The sequence below is a fragment of the Archocentrus centrarchus genome, chromosome 19, assembly GCF_007364275.1.
Source record: "Archocentrus centrarchus isolate MPI-CPG fArcCen1 chromosome 19, fArcCen1, whole genome shotgun sequence".
In the NCBI taxonomy this organism is placed as follows: domain Eukaryota; kingdom Metazoa; phylum Chordata; class Actinopteri; order Cichliformes; family Cichlidae; genus Archocentrus; species Archocentrus centrarchus.
Genome location: NC_044364.1, coordinates 8,460,045 through 8,483,606, shown reverse-complemented (window position 1 = coordinate 8,483,606; position 23,562 = coordinate 8,460,045). Strand labels below are relative to the sequence as shown.

Here is a 23,562-nt window from a genome sequence, read left to right as displayed (position 1 = left end):
TACTTAAATTTTCACCAGGTGACGCATGTGCAAAGTTTCATGAGTTTTTGAATATGATAAAGCCCCCAAAAAGCCAATTCATTTGCCTGAATAATAATAATAATAATAATAAAAAAAAAAAAAAAAAAATAATAATAATTAAAACCGCAAGCGGTGATATCGGGCCCTCGCACTCCGCGCGCGTCGACCTGTGGCGCTCGTCGACCCGTGCTGCACTCGGAGGTTTTGTGATCGTGATGGGTCTCTAGAAAGTTGAATTCTTTTATAGGAAAAGGTATCTTTTGCTCTCGGCATAGACGCAATGGAATATTTGGGGGTGTGGTCACGGCTCCAGCATGCAAATAGGGCATGGGTCTGATTGACTTTTTTGATGGGCTGTTTGTCTAGATGATGTGGAGCCAATTTGGTCTCACTGGGTGAAATGCCCTAGGAGGAGTTCATTCAAATAGCAGGCCTGAAAATGGCAAAAATTGACACTTTCAATTGAAGATGCTGGACTTCCTGTAGGGTTTGGAGTATGGCTCCAAGAGACTTTTTTGTATGTCTTAGGATGTTACATGAGTGTGCAAAATTTCAGAGCTGTAGATAAAATGTAACTCAGGGGCTAGCTAAAAAAACATGGTATTTATGATATTTAAAGCTGCCAGTAGGGGGCGCTCTAACGTTTATGGACTTTATGCATGTCAATGTGTTCAGGGCAGGAGGCTTATCAAATAGATGAGGATTTTGTAAGGAATGGTGAAAGATATTTCATGTATTTCAGAGCAAAACTAATTCTGTGGACGGTCATACAAATTTTCATTTGCTTCTGTAGGGGGCGCTATTGCGCCTACAGTCTTGAATCTGTAGTTATGGATTCAGCCTGGGTGTGTACATGAGTGATTAAATTTTCAGCCTGATCAGACAAAGCATGTGCGAACAAGTGCACAAAAAATTTTGGTGGTGAGGGAGAAAAACAAAGGCCAAATTTAATGGGCTGGTGTGACAAGGGCGTTTAATATTTTTTAAAGATTTCCACAATAATTGATGGGCTACTTGTGTAGATGATCTGGAGCCAATTTGGTGTCAGTGGGTGAAATGCCCTAGGACGAGTTCGTTCAAATAGCAGGCGTGGAAATCGCAAAAATTGACACCTTCAATTGAAGATGGCCGACTTCCTGTAGGGTTTGGGGTATGGGTCCAAGAGACTTTTTGTACGTCTTAGGATGTTACATGAGCCTGTACATTTCATACATGTAGATAAAACGTAGCTCCGGGGCTACTCAAAAAACATGCTATTTTAAGATATTCCGAGCTGCCACTAGGCGGCGCTCTAACGTTTATGGACTTTATGCATATGAGTGTGTTCAGGGCAGCATGCTTATCACACCACTGAAGTTTGAGCCAGATTGGGCAAGTTGGCTTTGAGTTACAGCCATTTTTGTGTTCATGGCGAATCATCGAACTTTGCCGTCCCATAAGGTCACGCCCTTTTGTCAAAAAGTCACAGTTTTGAAAACACAGTAAGTCCAACTTCTTAAGGCTTTCCAGGTGAAATTTGAGATGGTTCTGCTAAACCACCTGGAGCTGGACCTCCAAGTGTAAAATATGACATTTCCTGTTCCCACTAGGTGGCGCTGCGACTGATATTAAATATTGTCATATGTATGTGTTCAGGGGGGCACCCTCATCCTACTGGAGAAGTTTGATGCACATTGGATCATGTAGGTATGAATGAGAGGCAATCAAATTTTCATGGCGAATGATCAAAGTTCAAAGGGGCATAAGGACCCCTCCCCCTTGGCAAAAACTCACCATTTTCGAGATTTAGATTCCCCTGGGGGTGTAGGTTAGACAAACCGTATATGAAGATGATAACGTCTAAAACCTCTGAGTTATTAGAAAAAGTGTGAGGGCTGCAAATCGCCAAATTTGCATAATTAATTCAAAATGGCGGACTTCCTGTTGGGTTTAGGGCATGGCTCCAAGAGGATTTTTTGTGCGCCTGGACATGATATACATGTGTATGAAGTTTCATTCATGTACGTGAAACACAGCGGTGGGGCTCCAGTTTAGGGGGCGCTAGCGAGCCATTTGGGCGCGCCCTTGCCCGAGCCCATTAAAATACTTAAATTTTCACCAGGTGTGACGCATGTGCAAAGTTTCATGAGTTTTGAATATGATAAAGCCCCCAAAAAGCCAATTCATTTGCCTGAATAATAATAATAATAATAATAAAAAAAAAAAAAAAAAAAATAATAATAATAAACGAAGCAATTACAATAGGGCCTTCGCACAGTTCGTGCTCGGGCCCTAATAAACGAAGCAATTACAATAGGGCCTTCGCACAGTTCGTGCTCGGGCCCTAATAAACGAAGCAATTACAATAGGGCCTTCGCACAGTTCGTGCTCGGGCCCTAATAATAAACGAAGCAATTACAATAGGGCCTTCGCACAGTTCGTGCTCGGGCCCTAATAATAATAATAATAATAATAATAATAAACGAAGCAATTACAATAGGGCCTTCGCACAGTTCGTGCTCGGGCCCTAATAAACGAAGCAATTACAATAGGGCCTTCGCACAGTTCGTGCTCGGGCCCTAATTAAAACCGCAAGCGGTGATATCGGGCCCTCGCACTCCGCGCGCGTCGACCTGTGGCGCTCGTCGACCCGTGCCGCACTCGGAGGTTTTGTGATCGTGATGGGTCTCTAGAAAGTTGAATTCTTTTATAGGAAAAGGTATCTTTTGCTCTCGGCATAGACGCAATGGAATATTTGGGGGTGTGGTCACGGCTCCAGCATGCAAAATAGGGCATGGGTCTGATTGACTTTTTTGATGGGCTGTTTGTCTAGATGATGTGGAGCCAATTTGGTCTCACTGGGTGAAATGCCCTAGGAGGAGTTCATTCAAATAGCAGGCCTGAAAATGGCAAAAATTGACACTTTCAATTGAAGATGCTGGACTTCCTGTAGGGTTTGGAGTATGGCTCCAAGAGACTTTTTTGTATGTCTTAGGATGTTACATGAGTGTGCAAAATTTCAGAGCTGTAGATAAAATGTAACTCAGGGGCTAGCTAAAAAACATGGTATATTATGATATTTAAAGCTGCCAGTAGGGGGTGCTCTAACGTTTATGGACTTTATGCATATCAATGTGTTCAGGGCAGGAGGCTTATCAAATAGATGAGGATTTTGTAAGGAATGGTGAAAGATATTTCATGTATTTCAGAGCAAAACTAATTCTGTGGACGGTCATACAAATTTTCATTTGCTTCTGTAGGGGGCGCTATTGCGCCTACAGTCTTGAATCTGTAGTTATGGATTCAGCCTGGGTGTGTACATGAGTGATTAAATTTTCAGCCTGATCAGACAAAGCATGTGCGAACAAGTGCACAAACAATTTTGGTGGTGAGGGAGAAAAACAAAGGCCAAATTTAATGGCCTGGTGTGACAAGGCCGTTTAATATTTTGTAAAGATTTCCACAATATTTGATGGGCTACTTGTGTAGATGATCTGGAGCCAATTTGGTGTCAGTGGGTGAAATGCCCTAGGACGAGTTCGTTCAAATAGCAGGCGTGGAAATCGCAAAAATTGACACCTTCAATTGAAGATGGCCGACTTCCTGTAGGGTTTGGGGTATGGGTCCAAGAGACTTTTTTGTACGTCTTAGTATGTTACATGAGCCTGTACATTTTCATACATGTAGATAAACGTAGCTCCGGGGCTACTCAAAAAACATGCTATTTTAAGATATTCCGAGCTGCCACTAGGCGGCGCTCTAACGTTTATGGACTTTATGCATATGAATGGGTTCAGGGCAGCATGCTTATCACACCACTGAAGTTTGAGCCAGATTGGGCAAATTGGCTTTGAGTTACAGCCATTTTTGTGTTCATGGCGAATCATCGAACTTTGCCGTCCCATAAGGGTCACGCCCTTTTGTCGAAAACTCACAGTTTTGAAAACACAGTAAGTCCAACTTCTTAAGGCTTTCCAGGTGAAATTTCAGATGGTTCTGCTAAACCACTTTGGAGCTGGACCTCCAAGTGTAAAATATGACATTTCCTGTTCCCACTAGGTGGCGCTGCGACTGATATTAAATATTGTCATATGTATGTGTTCAGGGGGGCACCCTCATCCTACTGGAGAAGTTTGATGCACATTGGATCATGTAGGTATGAATGAGAGGCAATCAAAATTTCATGGCGAATGATCAAAGTTCAAAGGGGCATAAGGACCCCTCCCCCTTGGCAAAACCTCACCATTTTCGAGATTTAGATTCCCCTGGGGGTGTAGGTTAGACAAACCAAATATGAAGATGATAACGTCTAAAACCTCTGAGTTATTAGAAAAAGTGTGAGGGCTGCAAATCGCCAAATTTGCATAATTAATGCAAAATGGCGGACTTCCTGTTGGGTTTAGGGCATGGCTCCAAGAGGATTTTTTGTGCGCCTGGACATGATATACATGTGTATGAAGTTTCATTCATGTACGTGAAACACAGCGGTGGGGCTCCAGTTTAGGGGGCGCTAGCGAGCCATTTGGGCGCGCCCTTGCCCGAGCCCATTAAAATACTTAAATTTTCACCAGGTGTGACGCATGTGCAAAGTTTCATGAGTTTTTGAATATGATAAAGCCCCCAAAAAGCCAATTCATTTGCCTGAATAATAATAATAATAAAAAAAAAAAAAAAAAAAAAAAATAATAATAAACGAAGCAATTACAATAGGGCCTTCGCACAGTTCGTGCTCGGGCCCTAATAATAATAATAATTAAAGCCGCAAGCGGCGATGAGCGGGCCCTCGCACCCGGCGCGCGTCGACCCCTGGCGCGCTCCAGCCAAGCCGCGCGTCGACCCGTGGCACGCTCCAGCCGAACCGCGCTCGGAGGTTCTCGCAGACGAGAGAGTAGCTGGCTCACCCGGCTGCTGACAGCTCAGCAGGCTAGCCGTACTTCGCGTCGATCGTCTCCCGCTTCCACTAGGTGGCGTCGGTGAGTGCCCACTAATTAATATGTCACAATGCTCTATGTAATGCCTGCAGCCATCAATGAAACTGTAATGACCATAGGATGATGAGTGTCAGTGTCCTACTGATTTCCTGTTGCCACTAGGTGGCGTTATGAGTGTGAAACAAAGCTGATAGAGGGGTGTGTCCGGTCTCCCTTACCCTCCCATTAAGCCTGTGAAGTTTGAGGCACATCGGACAATGTATGTCAGAGATGTAACAATTTGGTGCACTGTGGTATATGAGTAAAATCCCACATTTAGAGGGTTGCTACGGCAACACCGTTCAATATTCTACAAAACCATGAATATCTTTTGATGGGCTACTTGTGTAGATGATCTGGAGCCATTTTGGTGTGACTGGATGAAAAGCTGTAGTAGAAGATGATTCAAATAGCAGGCCTGAAAAATGTGAAAAATGCTGCAAAAATGACACCTTAATTAGAACATGTCAGGCTTCCTGTTGGATTTCGGCTATCGGTCCAAGAGACTTTTTTGTGCGTCTTAGGATGTTACTTCAGCATGCACGATTTCAGGTACACAGACCAAGCACTGCCCTGGGGCTGATGTTTAGAACCTATCTGGGCCTGAAATGGAGAAAAAGTCCAAATTCAGAGGGTTGCTACGGTAACACCGTTCAATATTCTACAAAACCATGAATATCTTTTGATGGGCTACTTGTGTGGATGATCTGGAGCCATTTTGGTCTCACTGGGTCAAATGCCCTAGGAGGAGTTGAGGCAAAAAGGCCTGAAAAAGGCGAAAAATGCTGCAAAAATGAAACTTTAAAGTGAACGTGGCTGACTTCCTGTTGGGTTTCGGCTATCGGTCCAAGAGACTTTTTTGTAGATGTTAGCATCTTACATCAGCAGGCACATTTTCAGATACACAGAGAAAGCACAGCCCAGGGGCTGATGTGTAGAATCTCAGTGAATTTGAAATTGAAAAAAGTCCAAATTCAGAGGGTTGCCATGGAAACACCGTTCAATATTCTACAAAACCATGAATAACTTTTGATGGGCTACTTGTGTAGATGATCTGGAGCCAATTTGGTGTCACTGGGTGAAATGCCCTAGGACAAGTTCGTTCAAATAGCAGGCGTGGAAATCGCAAAAATTGACACCTTCAATTGAAGATGGCCGACTTCCTGTAGGGTTTGGGGTATGGGTCCAAGAGACTTTTTTGTACGTCTTAGTATGTTACATGAGCATGTACATTTTCATACATGTAGATAAAACGTAGCTCCGGGGCTACTCAAAAAACTTGCTATTTTAAGATATTCCGAGCTGCCAGTAGGCGGCGCTCTAACGTTTATGGACTTTATGCATATCAGTGTGTTCAGGACAGGGTGCTTATCAGACCACTGAAGTTTGAGCCAGATTGGGCAAGTTGGCTTTGAGTTACAGCCATTTTTGTGTTCATGGCGAATCATCGAACTTGGCCGTCCCATAAGGGTCACGCCCTTTTGTCAAAAAGTCACAGTTTTGAAAACACAGTAAGTCCAACTTCTTAAGGCTTTCCAGGTGAAATTTGAGATGGTTCTGCTAAACCACCTTGGAGCTGGACCTCCAAGTGTAAAATATGACATTTCCTGTTCCCACTAGGTGGCGCTGCGACTGATATTAAATATTGTCATATGTATGTGTTCAGGGGGGCACCCTCATCCTACTGGAGAAGTTTGATGCACATTGGATCATGTAGGTATGAATGAGAGGCAATCAAAATTTCATGGCGAATGATCAAAGTTCAAAGGGGCATAAGGACCCCTCCCCCTTGGCAAAAACTCACCATTTTCGAGATTTAGATTCCCCTGGGGGTGTAGGTTAGACAAACCAAATATGAAGATGATAACGTCTAAAACCTCTGAGTTATTAGAAAAAGTGTGAGGGCTGCAAATCGCCAAATTTGCATAATTAATTCAAAATGGCGGACTTCCTGTTGGGTTTAGGGCATGGCTCCAAGAGGATTTTTTGTGCGCGTGGACATGATATACATGTGTATGAAGTTTCATTCATGTACGTGAAACACAGCGGTGGGGCTCCAGTTTAGGGGGCGCTAGCGAGCCATTTGGGCGCGCCCTTGCCCGAGCCCATTAAAATACTTAAATTTTCACCAGGTGTGACGCATGTGCAAAGTTTCATGAGTTTTTGAATATGATAAAGCCCCCAAAAAGCCAATTCATTTGCCTGAATAATAATAAAAAAAAAAAAAATAATAATAATAATAATAATAATTAAAGCCGCAAGCGGCGTTTTACGGCCCTCGCTGCCTGCGCGACCGCCAAACCCAGCGCGAGCCGCCAGTGAGCCCCCGCGAACCCCCAGCGAGTCACCTACGAGCTCCGCAAATCTCCAGCCAGCCACCTGCGAGCCCCGCAAACCCCACTGCATGCCGCCTGAGAGCCGCTGCTCCTTCAACCTGCGACCTGCCTTCCCTGCGAACAACCTGCCCTGCAAACAGCCTGCAACCCACCTGCGAGCCACCTGAGATCCCCCTTCAAGCTGTCAGAGAGCCACCTGTTCTGCCAAATGTAATCCCCACTGGCAAAAGATGAAAATCTGGGCAAGGACGGACATGATAACACTGTTGAATCTGTCTATTTGACTGTTGCGAAGTTTTCTAGCTTTTTTCATGCATATCAGAAAACCTAAATGTGATTCTCACCATCTAATGCTTTGTTCTATCTGTAGGGGGTACTAGTGCACTTGTTGCTCTGAATCCACAAATCTAAGTTAAGTCTTGTCCAGTACATAAGGGAAAGGAAATTGCAAGCAAAGTGCAGAAAGAGTGCGTGAGTGATTGCACAATACGTGTGACAAGGTTGTGGTTTCTCCATAGTGACGTCATCTTGACATTGGGGTGGTGGTCACGGCTGCAGCGTGCAAAATAGGGCATAGGTCTGATTGACTTTTCTGATCAGGAGTATCTGAAGAACATGTAAAAAAATTTTCATGCATTTCAAAGTAACTAATGCGGTGGGCCTCCATACAAAATTGCAGTTTCTTCTGTAGGGGGCGCTATTGCAGCAATCGCCATTGTTTCTCCACTTATGGATTCAGTGTAGGTGTGTTCATAAATGATTCCATTTTGGGGCAGATCGGGCAAAGCACGTGCGTTTGATGGCAGGAAAGAGGACGGGAATTTTTGGTCAAACGAACGCCAAATTCAGGGGCCTCATGTGACAAGCCCGTTGAATTGAATTCGAAGCCTTCGATAACTTTGGATGCCCTATCTCTGTAGATGATGCTGAGCCATTTTGGGTTTAGTGGGTCAAATGCCCTAGGAGAAGTTCGCGCAAATACGAGGTGTCCAACAGTGCAAAATTGGCAAAAACAGAATTTCAAGCCAAGCTAGCGGATTTCCTGTGGGAATGTGGACATGGGTGTCATTGACTTTTTTGATCGTGCTGGGGTCCAGAAAGTTTGTCTCGAATTGCATGCATGTCTGAGAAAGTAAATTGTTGGCTCCCCATATAAACGCAACGCACATTTGCGGTGTGGTGGCGCGTGTGGCGTGCAAAATTGGGCATAGGTCTGATTGCCTTTTCTGACCAGGAGGATCTGAGGATTGTGTACAAAAATTTTCATGCATACCAGAGAAACTAATTTTGTGGACCCCCATACAAATTTTCATTTTGTTCTGTAGGGGGCGCTATGGCATCAATCGACGTGGTTTCTGCACTTATGGATTCAGTGTAGGTGTGTTCATAAATGATTCCATTTTGGGGCAGATCGGGCAAAGCATGTGCGATTGATGGCAGGAAAGAGGACCGGAATTATTGGTCAAACGAAGGCCAACTTCAGGGGCCTAGTGTGACAAGACAATTGAATTGAATACGAAGCCTTCGATAACTTTAGATGGCCTATGTCTCTAAATGATGCTGAGCCACTTTGGTGTTTGTGGGTCAAATGCTGTAGGAGAAGTTCGCGCAAATACAAGGTGAGCGAAATTGCTGACTCGGCAAAAGCCAAATTTCAAGTGAACCTGGTGGATTTCCTGTGGGTCATGCAGGGGTGCCTCAAGAGGATTTTTTGTTTGTCCTGACATGATCTATGTGTGACGAGAATTTCATGAATCTAGGGCAAACTTGAATTTGGCCTCTCCCATAGGGGCCCGAAAAATGAAATTTCCAGGGGGCGCAGTGTAGCCGTGTTTTTGAGTTAGTTTGTGGCGACATTAAAATACGTAATTTTTCGCCAGACCTGACCACCATGCAAAAAATGGTGACTTTTCGCGCATGTTCAGGAGGTCAAAATTGGGTTCAAAGAGAGAGAAAGTATAATAATAATAATAAAGAAAAATAATAATAATAAAGAATAATGGAGAATTCGAGCAAAAACAATTAGGCGTTTTCCCAGTCACCCCAACGCATACCTTTTCGGAAACGTCTCGACCTGACCCACGTCCCTATGAGGTCAGGGCTCACTGGCGACCGCGTCCCATGCGACCGTGGGGATTTTAACGCATTTTGGGGTATGTGGCATAGTGAATCCAATAGGCTCCTCGCCGAGACTTCGTCGGCTCGGGCCTAATAATAATAAACGAAGCAATTACAATAGGGCCTTCGCACAGTTCGTGCTCGGGCCCTAATAAAAAAAAAAATAATAATAAACGAAGCAATTACAATAGGGCCTTCGCACAGTTCGTGCTCGGCCCTAATAAGACCACAAAGGAGTGTGGGTAGAAATGACTGCAGATTCAGAAAATGTGATTTATAAAACATGAGACATTTGATATTAAATGATATCAATACTTATCTTAATGCAAACATTATGTGAGATCCCAGCAGAGAAGGTTAAAGCACTCAAGGGCCATATGAGAGTATTGTGACAGTGGAGCTAAATGATCTATTACATGTTTAGGGAAGCGTTAGAGAGCGTTCTCAGGGTGTCTCTGCACGTTTCCAGCTGCGTTTGCTATCAGCCCTGCCTGACTTTGTTTATCTGGTATAGGACCCTCTTGTATTCTGTTTCCCACTGGGCTTTACACTAACACACACGCAGTTACTCTCTCTCTCACGCATACGCACACACACACTATACAACCAAAATGAGAGGCACAATGAGAAATTTACTGTCATACAAACAAACACATACACAATCAGGACCCTGAGAAAGTGCAATGAGAGAGCAGGTGTCAGTTTTCACATGCGGCTCTCATGGGGGCCCAGATGGTAAAAAATCAGCAGAAGTTTTTTTTTTTTTTTCCGAGCACCGAGCACCAGTTTTTCTCACAGCCTCGGGCCGCTATTCAACTCCGACTCCAGATCAGGAGTCCATCACCTGCATAGAGAGGTGGGAAAACATCCATTTCAGTCCTCTCACTGACTCACTATAGTGGCTCGGTTATCTGCCTTGCTATATGTCAGAGTGCAAGATTAGTTACAGATAACAGATCCGAAAGTTCAACTCTTTATTTAAAGGATTTGTACAAAATGTCCCAATTTTAATTATTAAAGTCATGACAGATGCTTGTACATTCATTGTACAGCCTCTATCACAGTATGAACCCTGCAGTAACACTAATTGTAGATACCATCTAAGCAACAAAATCCACACACCTTCAAGTATTTACTATACTTGGATTATGTACAGTATTATGCAGAATTCTTGAACCACCCCTCATTTCCTTATATTCGGCTTCCGAGTCTTTCTGAAAGTCTTTTAGAGTTTTTCTTTGGCTGTTTTTTTCACTCACTTTCAGTCCAGTCCTTGTGCCTGATCATTTTCAGAGGAATGTTTTTTCATTTGTTAAGCCACTTAACACTGACCTATGAATCCTTCAAGTGTAAAACAGGCTCTAAACTCAAGGAATGAACCAGTGTTTTGTCTACACATAAAAGACAACTTAACAAACCTTCAGGCAGTTTGTTACTAGTGGCCTGTCACAAAAACCCATAATTTGTTCCCATTTCTTTAGTTAAACCTATGAAAAATTTCAAAGATAACACAGTTGGACAAGTGAAGGACAAAAAAAATATCTAATATCTAACAGTATCTGAAAGTCATGTAATGAGTGAAGAAACACAGGACCCGAGAGATGCATCTGAACCTTTAGTTGATCCATCTACTGTTCAATGAAGTGTCATCAGAAATGGTCTCAGTGGAAGGATGACTGTCAAGAAGCCAATCTTGAGGAAGGGAAACAGGGAGAAAATGCTGTGGTACACCACATTATGCAAGAATTGGACTGAAAATCAGTGGAAACAGGTCTGATGGAGTGATGAATCCACATTTGAAATTTTTAGTTTCAAATTTTTAGGACGTCCAGAGAGAGAGGTACAACAGCGAGTGTCTACAGTCATCTGTAAAACATGGCGGAGGCTCTGTCATGGTTTGCGACTGCATTTCAGCCAGTGGTGTTGGAGATCTTGTCCAAATTGATGAAATCATGAACACAGTACCATCGGATTTTGACCCAACACGCAATACCATCTAGAAAGAGTCTGATTGGGGCAAGGGTTCAATTTTGGACATGACAATGATCCCAAACAATGCAATGCCAATGCAGTAAAAGCATACTAAAGGCAGCCAACATACAAAGAAGAGCTTTGAACGTCCTTTAAGAAGCCTGGAGAACTATTCCTGAAGACTACTTAAAGAAATTAGAAGAAAGCTGCCTAAGAGAGTTCAGGCTGTGTTGAAGAATAAAGGTGGTCACACCAAATACTGACTTTAAAGCTTGTTAGAAAAAAACTCTATGTTTGCCTCATATGCTATATTTCCATGTATGTTTGCACATGTTTCAATAAATTGCTATTTCACATTTTCCTCACAAAATCTAAAGATTTTGAGGTTTGGTCAAGATTGCTGCAAAGTACTGTGTGTCTTCTTTCAGCTTCATGTAACCTTAATATTTCTGTCCATTCTGACATTCCAGGTTCTTCTTAGTGTGTGTCCCAGAATCCAAAGCTGCATTAGAACTATTTCCCATGACTAACCTAACAAATTTTCCAGGGAAAACACAACACACAGCACAATCCTGTGGAGAGAAGGGCATATTTTTACTGCCTCCCTGAGCGTAGGCTTATTATCGGAGCATCCTGACAAGGTCTTAGATCTCATTACCAGCAGACTCTGTGCAGGAAAACAAACAGCAATGATTTCAGATCAACCAGATTAGCACCAAGGTGCCATGGGAAGCTGCAGAATCGTCTGGGAACAAGGAAATTTTAGCTTTTCAGCTCATATCAAGTATTTTTCAGAGAATATTGGCTGCTTCATGAAACTTCTCTGAATAAAAAAATAGGCTCCATCACTGTGATCACTCCCTTTTATGACCACTAACACCCAAAGCCCGGTGACACTGTGATCCTCTAATATGATCAAACTCATCGAAATGAGTAGAAAGTGGTGATAAATCTCTACTAATTTCTAATATGTCAATTAAGCTGTGTGTCATTGCCTATTGATATAGGCTGTCAACATTCTGCCTGTCAACACTGAACAGAGCACATCATAAATCTGTAGGGCCCTTTTTTAAAAACTAAAATCCCAACATGAAATCATTTGCGAGTGGCTCTTGCTCGCACATAATCCGCAAACAGAAAAGTTCCCTTCTTTTTCCGAAGCACTCTGTGTCCGAAAAAGCAGAGACGAGACAGTGAGAAAAAGTTACAGAATGTCAAGATGCCATAAATCCCACTAACACCACACTGCCACTACATCCTCTCTGTGTTTGGAAAATAGCCCCCTCACAGAGGAGTACAGTATACCAAGCAAACACACAGAACTAACACATGCACGCAAACTCTCGTATCTATACAGCAGCACTGTTTGAAGACGTTCGCATTGGCAGGCTGGTGAGAACGCAGCAGTGGAAACAGAGAGAGAGAGAGAGAGAAACCACTCCGGGAATCTGGTTCAGTGGTTAAAGTATGAGGACAAACAGGCAGTGTTTCATTACAGTCAAAGATGGCATTGTTCTGGATGCAGGACGGAAGCAACCAGGTCGGTCGGTTCACGTACACAAAGTGACCTTTAATCGTAACTCACACGCATGGTTTGATTGCAGCTCTGCGCACTGACTCATAATTTGTTGTTCTTTAGCTGCGTGCAGTCAAACACAAGGGTACTGTGATATCAACATGTTAATTTTCAGGAAATCTTAGGCACATAGATTAAGCACTTATTTTAAAAATCATAAAACCAGAGTCTCACCTTTGGATATAACTCATGTCATTTCATACTGAAGGTTTATTTTAGTGATGGTATACAAAAAAAGGAAAAAAAGAGAAAAAACACGATCCAGGTTGGATACAATTCCATCTGAGGTCATGATGAGGTCGCATGGTGTGTGTAAAGCTTCTGTTTTAACAGACACATGCAGAAACATGCACATGACAAAGTGTGCAAACTTGCGCTGTGAGCATCTGACTGAGCACACGTGGATGCAGTGACAGATCTTTGAAGCCCATAACTAAGCTTAGGTACTAATATATTCATGTCTCTTTGACCATGCCCCCCCCCCATCACACACACACACACACACACACACACACACACACACACACACACACACACACACACACCACTTTGTGCTTTAAACTCTGCTGCTTTGAAATGCCCTGCAGAAAACAAAGCTCCCTCCTGCCGCAGACAATAAAGCAGCTGGATTTCTGCACATGTGCCTTTGTGTTGCTCTGAAGTCCTGTCATAACTCCATTTGAGGGGTCTAGACATTCAGCACACACACACACAGGGGTGCAAGAATGCACGCACTTCCACAGAAAGCTACTTGCGCAGGGAGATGGATGGCAGCACTGGCACAAAAGAATATTTGATTTGGTTATAAGTACCCCAACATGAAAGAGCCGCACAGTAGGGGTGGAAAGGGCAGAGGGCACAGCAACTAGAGGTGGAAAGATCTTCATCACCATCATATGTGTCTGAAAATGACTGTAGCATTATTGAACTTTTCTTTGTGACTTCTCTTTTGCCTGTTTCAACTGCTATTTTATATTTCAGGACAGAAGAAGTTAGATGTTATATAATTTCTACACATTCTTGAAGTGGGCAGAGCAGGGCAGAACTAGACTATAAATCAAATCCCTGAAATGCTCTAAGTAGACAAATATAGTGAATTATAACTTTGAACAAACACATTCTGTGTTTGCTTAAATCTTACAAGCATGACTTGAACACAATGTGGAATTTTTTCTTCCTTTTTCACAAAGTAGTCGTTATTTCTACAAATGTGTTTTGCCTGCCTCACTTAAATATTCGACCTTCACAAGAATGAGATGCGTCCATGTTCTTCAGCTGAAGAAGAAACCTTCAGTGCCTTCGTTCAACGTATGAGTACTGCTTTGGAATGTTTAGCGCAATGTGCAGGTCACAAAAGCTGAACATACAAGAAAAACTGACTTTATGTATATATATATATTTTTTTTTTAATTATTATAATAATTATTTAATTAAGTACTATATTAGAAGTGAAGATGTTGAATGAAATGAAAGTAATGGAGGTAATTAAACTTTTTAGTCACGTCTGGAGGTGGGTCTTTAAACTGCAATAGTTTCTGTACACTCAGCAGCCCAGTTAATTTGTATCTTCTATGCAGACACAATAGTGAATTGTAACTTGGTTTCATCCTTGCATACAGTTACCCACTCCGCGGGTCAGGCCTCCCTCCCCCTCTGCTGAGAGAGTGGTTTAAAGTTTCTCTTGCTGCAATCCGATTGGTCCGTGAAGTTTTCCTGAGGGGAGGATAAATTCAGATCTCCGCGTCTCCTGACTCACATTGGCCCAGAGAGCGAGTGTAGGATCTGTATTCTCTTATCAGGCGCATCGGGATAAGAGGATACAAAAAGTTATGGAGGTTATCAGAGGTAGATTATTATTTGTTTTATAGAGAATTTTTACTCAGTAAGGATTAGGATATCGCAGCTTTGGAATAATCTTTGATTTTTTTTTCCCACCTTACTTTGAATCATCCATCCAACATGCCAGGTTTTGGGGTTTGGATTAACGCAACCTGGATTTTACTTCTTAACGTTTTTGACGTGTGCCTTTCAAGCTATTCCGAAGACCAGTGCAGCTGGAGAGGCAGGCAAGTGTTTCATGTTTTTCATATTTGATCTCTAGTGTGTGTGTGTGTGTGTGTGTGTGTGTGCGTGTGTTCACTGGGCATACTGGAACAGAGGATTTAAAAACGCCGCTCAGAGATGCTACAGGTGTCTCCTGTTTGTTTGGCAGAGGACGGTGTTTGCGTGCAACAAGTTGAGACTTGCCCCCGGGGCGCAATTAAAATGTTTGCGAGGCTCTGCTGCGATTGCGCCTCTGGGGTGTCTGCAGGAGTCACGGGGTCAGACAGGCAGGAGACTGAAAGATTAATTCAGATGCATGAAGTAAATACAAACTACATATGCAGCTGATGAAGGCTACTCTTTATTAAAGCCGTATTGTTAAAATATCTCAAGATTTCAGGAGACTTTTCGTTGCAGATCTGCCAGTAGGTGGCGCCTTGTCTAAAACTAAAGCTTTTTTTCCATGACATTTTTTTTAGCAGACATGAAAATTATTATTGCCTGTTGTGATCACATTTAATTCCCTCTCTCACCATTCTGTAGGAAAGTTTGGCCTGATCAAACTTCATACTGAAACCTTTATTTGACCTTGTGTCCTTCTCCCCCCTCACAGCGGTTTGTCCCAGCAGCAGGGCAGCGTGGAGCAGATCTCCCTCCACTGCTCTGAGGGCACACTGGACTGGCTGTATCCCAAAGGTGCCCTGCGCCTCACCCTGTCACCGCGCCTGCCCTCCATGGTGGTGGGCCCCAGCGGCAGCAGCTCTGGCCTCATCACAGCCTGCGTCAAGCCCTCGGAGGAGTTCCACGGAGCCCAGCTCTACTTGGAGAGAGACGGGGTCCTCGAGCTCCTGGTAGGGGACCGACTGGAATCATCTCCCCCACCGAGGGTCCGCTGCTTCAGCCGTCTGCCTGGGGAGAGGGTGGCCCTCTTCCTGCAGGCAACACCACATCAGGACATCAGCAGGAGGATCGCCTCATTTCGTTATGAGCTGAGAGGGGACTGGACTGCGCGCCTGTCGCTGGATTCTCACCCTATTAGCAGTGAAGGTGAGTCAGTGAGAGTGGGGCTCCATGAGATCAGCTATGTCATTTAGTACAGAAGGTTCTTGCTTGCTAAGATTTTTATTTCTTAACATGATTACTTTTATGAAACAACTTCTGCATGAGTTGCTTGTAACACCTTAAAATTCACAGGTTGTCAAAAATAGGACTTTAGTTGCATACAGTTCTTAAAACTGCTAAGCTCTTTTGCTTCCTTCGTGCAAAGTTTGGCAGATGCAAGTTTGTGAACCACCAGTGACGATACTGTTACCCCATAAAATCCTATTTGAGGATGATTCATAACTCAGAACAGGCCTCTGTGGTCTGCATGGACTTTCCACGGCTGTGCAGAGAGAAGGAAGTGGCCAAACTTTCCCCAAAGGGTTTGGAGTAGGTGAAGGGGAGCTGTGGAGTGGGGAGGAGGGGTACAAAAGCCCAGTATGTGGGGCTTTCTCCAGAGTTCAGAGCCCTTTGAATGGCAGCCGCATGAGTATTCTGGGATTACTGCCGTTGTCTAGGCAATAGGGAGGCCTCTGCCCAGCTGAGATGCTCCCCTCTTTTGTTGAGTTGCCTCTTGTCTGTAGGAGTTTACTCCCCCCAACACACACACACACACACACACACATACACACTGATTAGGTTTAGAAGGGTGTGTGTGCTGTGGACTAGAGAGGAAGGAATCCCATTTATCAAGAGGGTTTCCAAAGAACCACAAGGAGAACTTTTAAAAAAAATGCCAGAACTTTTTTTTTCCACAGTTGAATCAGCACAGACAGCTTTGGTTTGAATCTTTTCTGGGACCCATCAGTAAATCCTGTTCTAAATCTTAGTAAAGTGCCAAAGTATTTTTTAAAGTTTTTTTTTTTTTAGTTCTTAATAAAAGGTGTCAAGCATCGATAGAAAAGTACAGGATTTTCTAAGAAGCTGGATTGGGCTTCTTTGAAGTCTCCACTCCCCACCCACCCCCTCCTCCTCTGCATGGCCTCTGTCTAGGCTTTGATGAGATGTGACTGCAGACACCCTGAAAGGCTTTACGGGGGAAGTTTCATTTGGCCTTTAAATTGTCCGGGGGAGAAGAGCCTCACACCTAAAAGCTCCTCTGGTCCTCCTCTGCCAACTGGAAAAAGTAGCAGCTGCCTGTTATGGGGTTTTCTACCCTTTGTTCCTGGTTTTTGCACAGTTTAGGGTCTGGACATTCAGATCACATTCCTCTGCATGTGATCTGTAAATGCACTGTCTTATTTCCAAGGCATTAGCATATAGTTTTTTTTTTTTGTTTTGTTTTGTTTTTTTTAGAGGCTTTCATAAGGTTACCAACTGACTCCTTTTTTTTCTTTCTTTCTTTCTTTCTTCTTTGCTTTGTTGTCTGTCCAGATGCCTGCAGACCCTGCAACAACACTGAGCTTCTGATGGCTGTTTGCACCAGTGACTTTGGTAAGTTACTAGATATACACAATGAAAAAACCCACAAAACTCAACATAAAATTCAATTAACCCCACCTCCCAAATTCATATTAAACCAGACCACCAAATCCTTAAAGCAAAGTTGGGAGACTAATGATGTCAGATTGGCTTAAAGGAAGAGCACCCCTATGCCTCCAAATCTCCTCCTCTCAAAAAAAGCAAAGGTTAAAGGTGAAACAGCAAATCTCTACACCCTTCTGGACCAATCCAGGAACCCCTAGGTGCAGAAAAAGAGTAGTGGACTAATCTGTAGGCCTCTGATTGAGCTGTAAAGACACTGAGGAGAAGTTCAGCTGACTGAACAAAAGTTAGAGTGATTAGTACGCAGGTCAGGATTTCTTAAGGCTTTTTATCTGTTGGTAGCCCACAGAGAGTCATGTCTGAACCAAGGATGAAATGTCAATGCAAAACCATACGTTAGTGGAAAATTATTACCGAAATTAACTTTGATGTTAATCTGTCCTCATAATTTTCAGTGGTTCGAGGTAACATCAAGTCAGTGGAGGAAGACGAGAACTTAAGAGCAGCCGTGATCAAAGTCAGCGCCACCCGCGTGTTTCGCCAGAAGTACGCCCTGTTCACTGGTAACAGTCGCCTAAGCAGCCGGGGTGAGATCAGGACTCTGCTTCAGTGTGGCGTCAAACCCGGACCCGGGAGCTTCCTTTTCACCGGCCGAGTCCACTTTGGCGAGGCCTGGCTGGGCTGCGCTCCACGCTACAAGGACTTCCAGAAGGCTTACACGATAGCCAAAGCAGCCCAGCAGATACCCTGCGAACTGCCCGTAGACTGAGACAGAAGCTTGTCTGCTACACAAAATGGAAGCTGCGCTGAGCGCCAGGCCAAACTCAGCCCCGTTCCACGTTCCGGAAGAAGCCACTACGGGTGAATGTCGGCTTGCGTAGCCACACGAGTGCCAGCAGAAATCGTCTTCTCAAAGGCCCGAGGAGTGAAATGGACTTTCCAGACACCATTTCAGTGCAATATGCAGTCACTTGTTACAAAAGACCTGGTGGTTTCGTGACACTTGGGGACATGGCTGAAATGAAGATTAAGCAGTGATAAAGATGGTCAGAGTAAAATGAATGAAAAAGCTTTCCATTAATTCAGGCCTACTGAGAGTCATTGCATTGAAACTCAGGAAAATTGATGAAAAGTTCTACAGAAAGCTTGAGGTTATTAGCTGATATCCTGTTGAGGGTACACTCCAGACAGGTGTTGCTGTGGTATATTCAAAATGTATTTTATCAAATAATAATGGGACAATGAGACAGTTACGTGTAACTGGACTGCAGTTGTCTTCGGTGTTAGTTTTATCAAGGAGATTCTATAAAGTCCACACGAAGAGAAACAACTTGCACTGAAAAGGGAAAGGGAATGATCTAGAAAGTGTGATGCTGCAAGCACTGAAAACCAAATTCTTTTTAAAAAAAAGCAACTATATGTAGCATAGTGAAGCAATTGAGAATTTAATATATGTTCAGATACTGCGAGCACATACAACAGTAACAAAGCTATGGCTACCTGAGCAGGTTTCACAGCTCGATATAGTGCTGAGAGCACCTTCGTATTCTAGCCAGTCTGAGATTTTGCTTATGTGAGGAGACTTTTATAAGTGCTGTAAAATATATGTTTAATTTCCATTACATGCAGTATTTCTGCAAAACTGTAGCTAATTGGACTGATTTCAAAGAATATTTAAATGTGTCTGAGTTAAGCTGCTTAAATCTTGCCAAATCTGGTTGTTTTCATTATCACTTTTGGCTTCCTGTTGTCATATACTGATGAAAAGTAAAAGCTGTTCAACCCCTATATAATCAACAATGTTCTAATGACAACCGCCAACAATGACTGAAGCTTCTTACTGGAAAAACGCATTACTCTGGTGGACAAGGCTAGCTCGAGAAAACGAAAATATGCATTTAATGTATAAAATTTGTTCTGTAAAGAAATCTCTAATGTGCACTATATCAGCAAGGAGAAGGGGTTCATACCAAATTACCATAATCTGCTGACATGGTATGCCTTTAATGCGTACACTGCCATTTTGCTGTTATGTGTGTAAATGTGAATATAATGTGAATGTAAATATGTTTATAAGAAAGTCTAGAAACAATGAAAAAAAAAATGTGTTTCAGCATTGTGGATTATTTTTATGTTTGTCTGTATTATTAAAAATATTCTGTAAGAGAAAAAAGATATATTTTGAATTTATTTTCCTCTTTCTAAGGTTTTCTAACTCAACTAAGCTACTGCATGGCCCATAATCCTCTTAATGCATTAAAACTGGTCAGCCTCCATTAGAGCATGTAAGGCTTCTTCCATGGTTACCTTTTCTCAGACATAAGTCACTTCAAGTGCTCGTGAATCAGATTCCTGAAAGCGCGGAACAAATGGCACGGCTCAGAGAGCAAGAGGGCCTGAAAGGTGGAGAGATTTAGGGACTGTTTAGAACCCTGAGGCCATTTGGACGGGGAAGGAGGTCGAAAACAGCGAGAAGAATTCTGTTGTCTTCAGCCTCCCATTTTCAGTACTCAGGAAGCAATAAATTGCCATTAAGGGAGTGGCATGGCAGGGCCGGCCGAGCTGAGGTGCCACACAGTCGCTTGCTTTATCCTGACTGCGTGTGCACAAGGAGACAATCAAAGCAATGTGTTTTCCACTCTGCTCAGAGGTACAAGTGGCGTACAAGTTTGTTTGCTGAATATGGTACAAGTTCTGCATAAACGCCTCCAGCAAAACTCTCAGATTTACTGCACGCAACCATTTAAAATGGAGCAGCTGGAGGAATTAACACGACGTTTAAATTAAATGAAAAAGAATCACAAAAGCTCGACATGCTTCCCACGTCTGGCCAGCCACCTCCCATAGAAAGGCACAGGTTTGGCGCCACTGTATCAGGAGCTCATGTGAGTGAACCTCCAACCTCCCTGACCATTTACTGCCTCAGTGCCCCTTTATAACATCCTTAGGCTGGTTGGTCCCGAGCTGCCGGGCTCTACACACACACACACACACACACACACACAAATACTTTGTCCCCCTCCCCTCCAGTCCATCTGAGCTTGCTGCTGCAGAGCTGATAAGCCAAAACAAAGAGAACTCAAATTATCCTCCCCACCTATACATCATGCCACATTTTGACAAAGCTCAACTTCCTGCATTGTTGTCACTCGTTTGTGACCCCAGCTTGAACCCCTAAAAAGGAGTCTTCATGTCAAAGTAGCCAAACTTCCACAGTGGACACTGCAATGCATTCAGTTTAAATGCATCATGAATAAAAACCCAAATAACACTTTGGCCATCAAATTTTTTGCCATCAAATAATCTCTCTGATGGCAACGATTATATGCACTCCTTCACTGCTCCCCCTTCACAGCAAAGCAGGAAGCACTCAAGAAAGGAGAATCCAAAGCAGTAGGAGAGTGTTACAGGGTGTGGACTTGAATCAAGCCCTGGGGGGGAAGGGGTTGGAGGGAAGTGGCCGGAGACAAAGCTCCAGAGATGAGAGCGCGGACAGGGGAAAGGTGCGCCCAAACACGGTACAGCACAACACCCCACCCACTGCTGACTCTTCCTGTTATCCAGCTTCATGAAAAGCTTCATGAATCAGAGCCTTGATATCAATTTTACAAACAAACCCAGAAGCATTTTTGCAGTTTTCATCATTTGAAATGAGTTTGGTGATTTTTTTGACACAATCCTAACATAAGGTCAAAATACACTGCTTAAAATCATAAAAGGAACACTTTGAAAACACATCAGATCTCAACTGAGAAACAAAAATCCTGCTGGATATCTATACTGATATGGACTGGGTAATGAGTTAGGAATGAAAGGATGCCATATCGTTTGATGGAAATGAAAATTATCAACCTACAAAGGGCTGAATTCAAAGACACCCCAAAAATCAAAGTGAAAAAAGGCTTTTCCATTTTTCTGAAATTTCATTGCAGTAACTCAGAATGTGCTTGTGTGCATGCCTGAGAATATTGGGGCATGCTTGTAATGAGACGACAGATGGTGTCCAGGGGCATCTCCTCCCAGGTGTGGGCCAGGGCATCACTGAGCTGCTGGACAGTCTGAGGTGCAACCTGGCAGCGTTGGATGGACTGAAACACAACATCCCAGAGGTGTTCTATTAGATTTAGTTCAAGTGAGCGTGGGGGAAGCCAATTCCTTCATCCTCCAGGAACTGCCTACATACTCTTGCCAAATGTTGTGCACCAGGAGGAACCCAGGGCCCAAGGCACCAGTGTAGGGTCTGACAATGGGTCATTTCATCCCAATACCTAATGGCAGTCAGGGTGCCATTGCCTAGTCTGTAGAGGCTTATGTGTCCCTCCATGGATATGCCTCCCCAGACCATCACTGACCCACCAACAAACTGGTCATGCTGAATGATGTTACAGGCAGCATAATGTTCTCCACGGCTTCTCCAGACCCTTTCACATCTGTCACATGTGCTCAGTGTGAACCTGCTCTTCCCTGTGAAAAGCACAGGGTGCCAGTGGTGGACCTGCCAATTCTGGTATTCTGTGGCAAATGCCAATCGGGCTCCACAGTGCCGGGCAGTGAGCACAGGGCCCACTAGAGGTAGTGTTGTAGTACTCGAGATCGGTCTTGGTCTCGAGACCGGTCTCGAGACCGCTTTTTGATGGTCTCGGTCTTGTCATGGACTCGACCGCATTTGGTCTCGGTCTTGTCATGGACTCGGACCTTGCGGACTCGGGATTTTATTTCAAGACCATTCAAGACCACAGCTGTGGAAATATCCCTAAATTGCCAGAATACTGTCCAATTTATTTGTTAACATCTTTGCTTTTATTGGATGCAAAACGTACTAATTCAAATCCAACAAAGATTGCGCTCCTCTGCCTCTCAAAGGAGCGCACCTCACAGACTCCGCCCCAGCTAGGTCGCTGCTATTATCGCTGCTTACGCCTGTATCATTTCACCGCAGTTTGCAATCTACCACAGAGCACAGACAGTTTCATTCACAGTGTGTACGTTTGATCTCACTATGGTCGCGTGTGCTGCATAAATCGAAATAACAACCGGCATGAACACGAAGAGAAGTAAGAGGGAAAATGAAGATCAAAGGAAAATTTCAGGCTTCCGATTCAACAAAAAAATCCCAGCATGAAAGGTAAATACCAACCTTCATGTATTTTGATACACAAACTAAAAATTTAATGCAAGTTTTAGGGCTGCAACGATTCTTGGAATAACGCAATTCGATTATTAAAAATCCTCGACACAAATTTGTTGCTTTGATGTTTCGTTTCAGCTCTGCAGCTCAGGTGTCTCTGTGTAAGCGGAGCATTTCCAAAAAAAACAAAAACGAGCCTTTAACGCGAGTGGATCGCTGAGATGTTTTTTCACGCCCCCACTTCTCTGTGCTGTGAGTGCGCATGTTTGAATGTGCGCGTGTTGTGCAGAGGATGTCAGCTGTTATTTTTTTCTTTACGTCAGCTGTAGCCACCAGAACTGATCTATAACCACAGTGTACTGGGGAAAGGGGGGCTGCCATTAGCACTAGCAATCGTTCGGTGCCCCCCCACCCCCGTCAGTACAGAGGGGATCCGTCAAAATGTTTTTATCAACCACCTGATCAGCAACATGAAGAACAGAGAACTTTGTAGCTGCTCCATCCACCCTGTTTGTTTCACACAGAGAAACATCTGCAGTACGGAAGTTAAAATATGCTGATGAATTGTTAAAATGAAAAATTATTTCTTATCCAATTACTTGATTAATTGACGGAGTAATCAATTGAATACTTGTTTACTAAAATAATTGATAGTTGCAGCCCTACTTGTATTCAGAAAGCCATAGTCAAACATTAGTTTTCAGCACCAGTAGAGCTATGAGAGGCCTTCAAGAATAAAATACTACAGTTCCCAGCAAGATGATGTCACTTCCTATTGTTGCATTAAAAACGTGATAGTTTATGCTCACAATATAGAATAGAATAGAATAGAATGCCTTTATTGTCATTATACAGGATGTACAATGAGATTGGAGATATGGTGGCTGATATTCA

General features: G+C 43.4%; 2 protein-coding genes across 2 annotated transcripts in view; one reads left to right on the top strand and one right to left on the bottom strand.

Annotated features, from left to right (window-relative positions):
• The window catches only part of LOC115798384 (coiled-coil domain-containing protein 78-like), a 17,905-nt gene extending 7,609 nt beyond the window's left edge, over positions 1 to 10,296 (bottom strand). The window contains exon 1 of the mRNA XM_030755220.1: positions 10,269 to 10,296. Within this exon, the coding sequence (XP_030611080.1) occupies positions 10,269 to 10,296 (28 nt within the window). The remainder of the gene's footprint in view (positions 1 to 10,268) is intronic.
• Positions 10,297 to 14,740: 4,444 nt separating this feature from the next.
• On the top strand, positions 14,741 to 18,473 carry LOC115798286 (meteorin-like). Its single transcript, XM_030755090.1, has 4 exons — positions 14,741 to 15,037; positions 15,628 to 16,061; positions 17,430 to 17,489; positions 17,996 to 18,473. The coding sequence occupies exons 1-4, from the start codon at positions 14,931 to 14,933 to the stop codon at positions 18,307 to 18,309; spliced, it is 915 nt and encodes a 304-aa protein (XP_030610950.1). The 5' UTR covers positions 14,741 to 14,930; the 3' UTR covers positions 18,310 to 18,473.
• Positions 18,474 to 23,562: the final 5,089 nt, after the last annotated feature.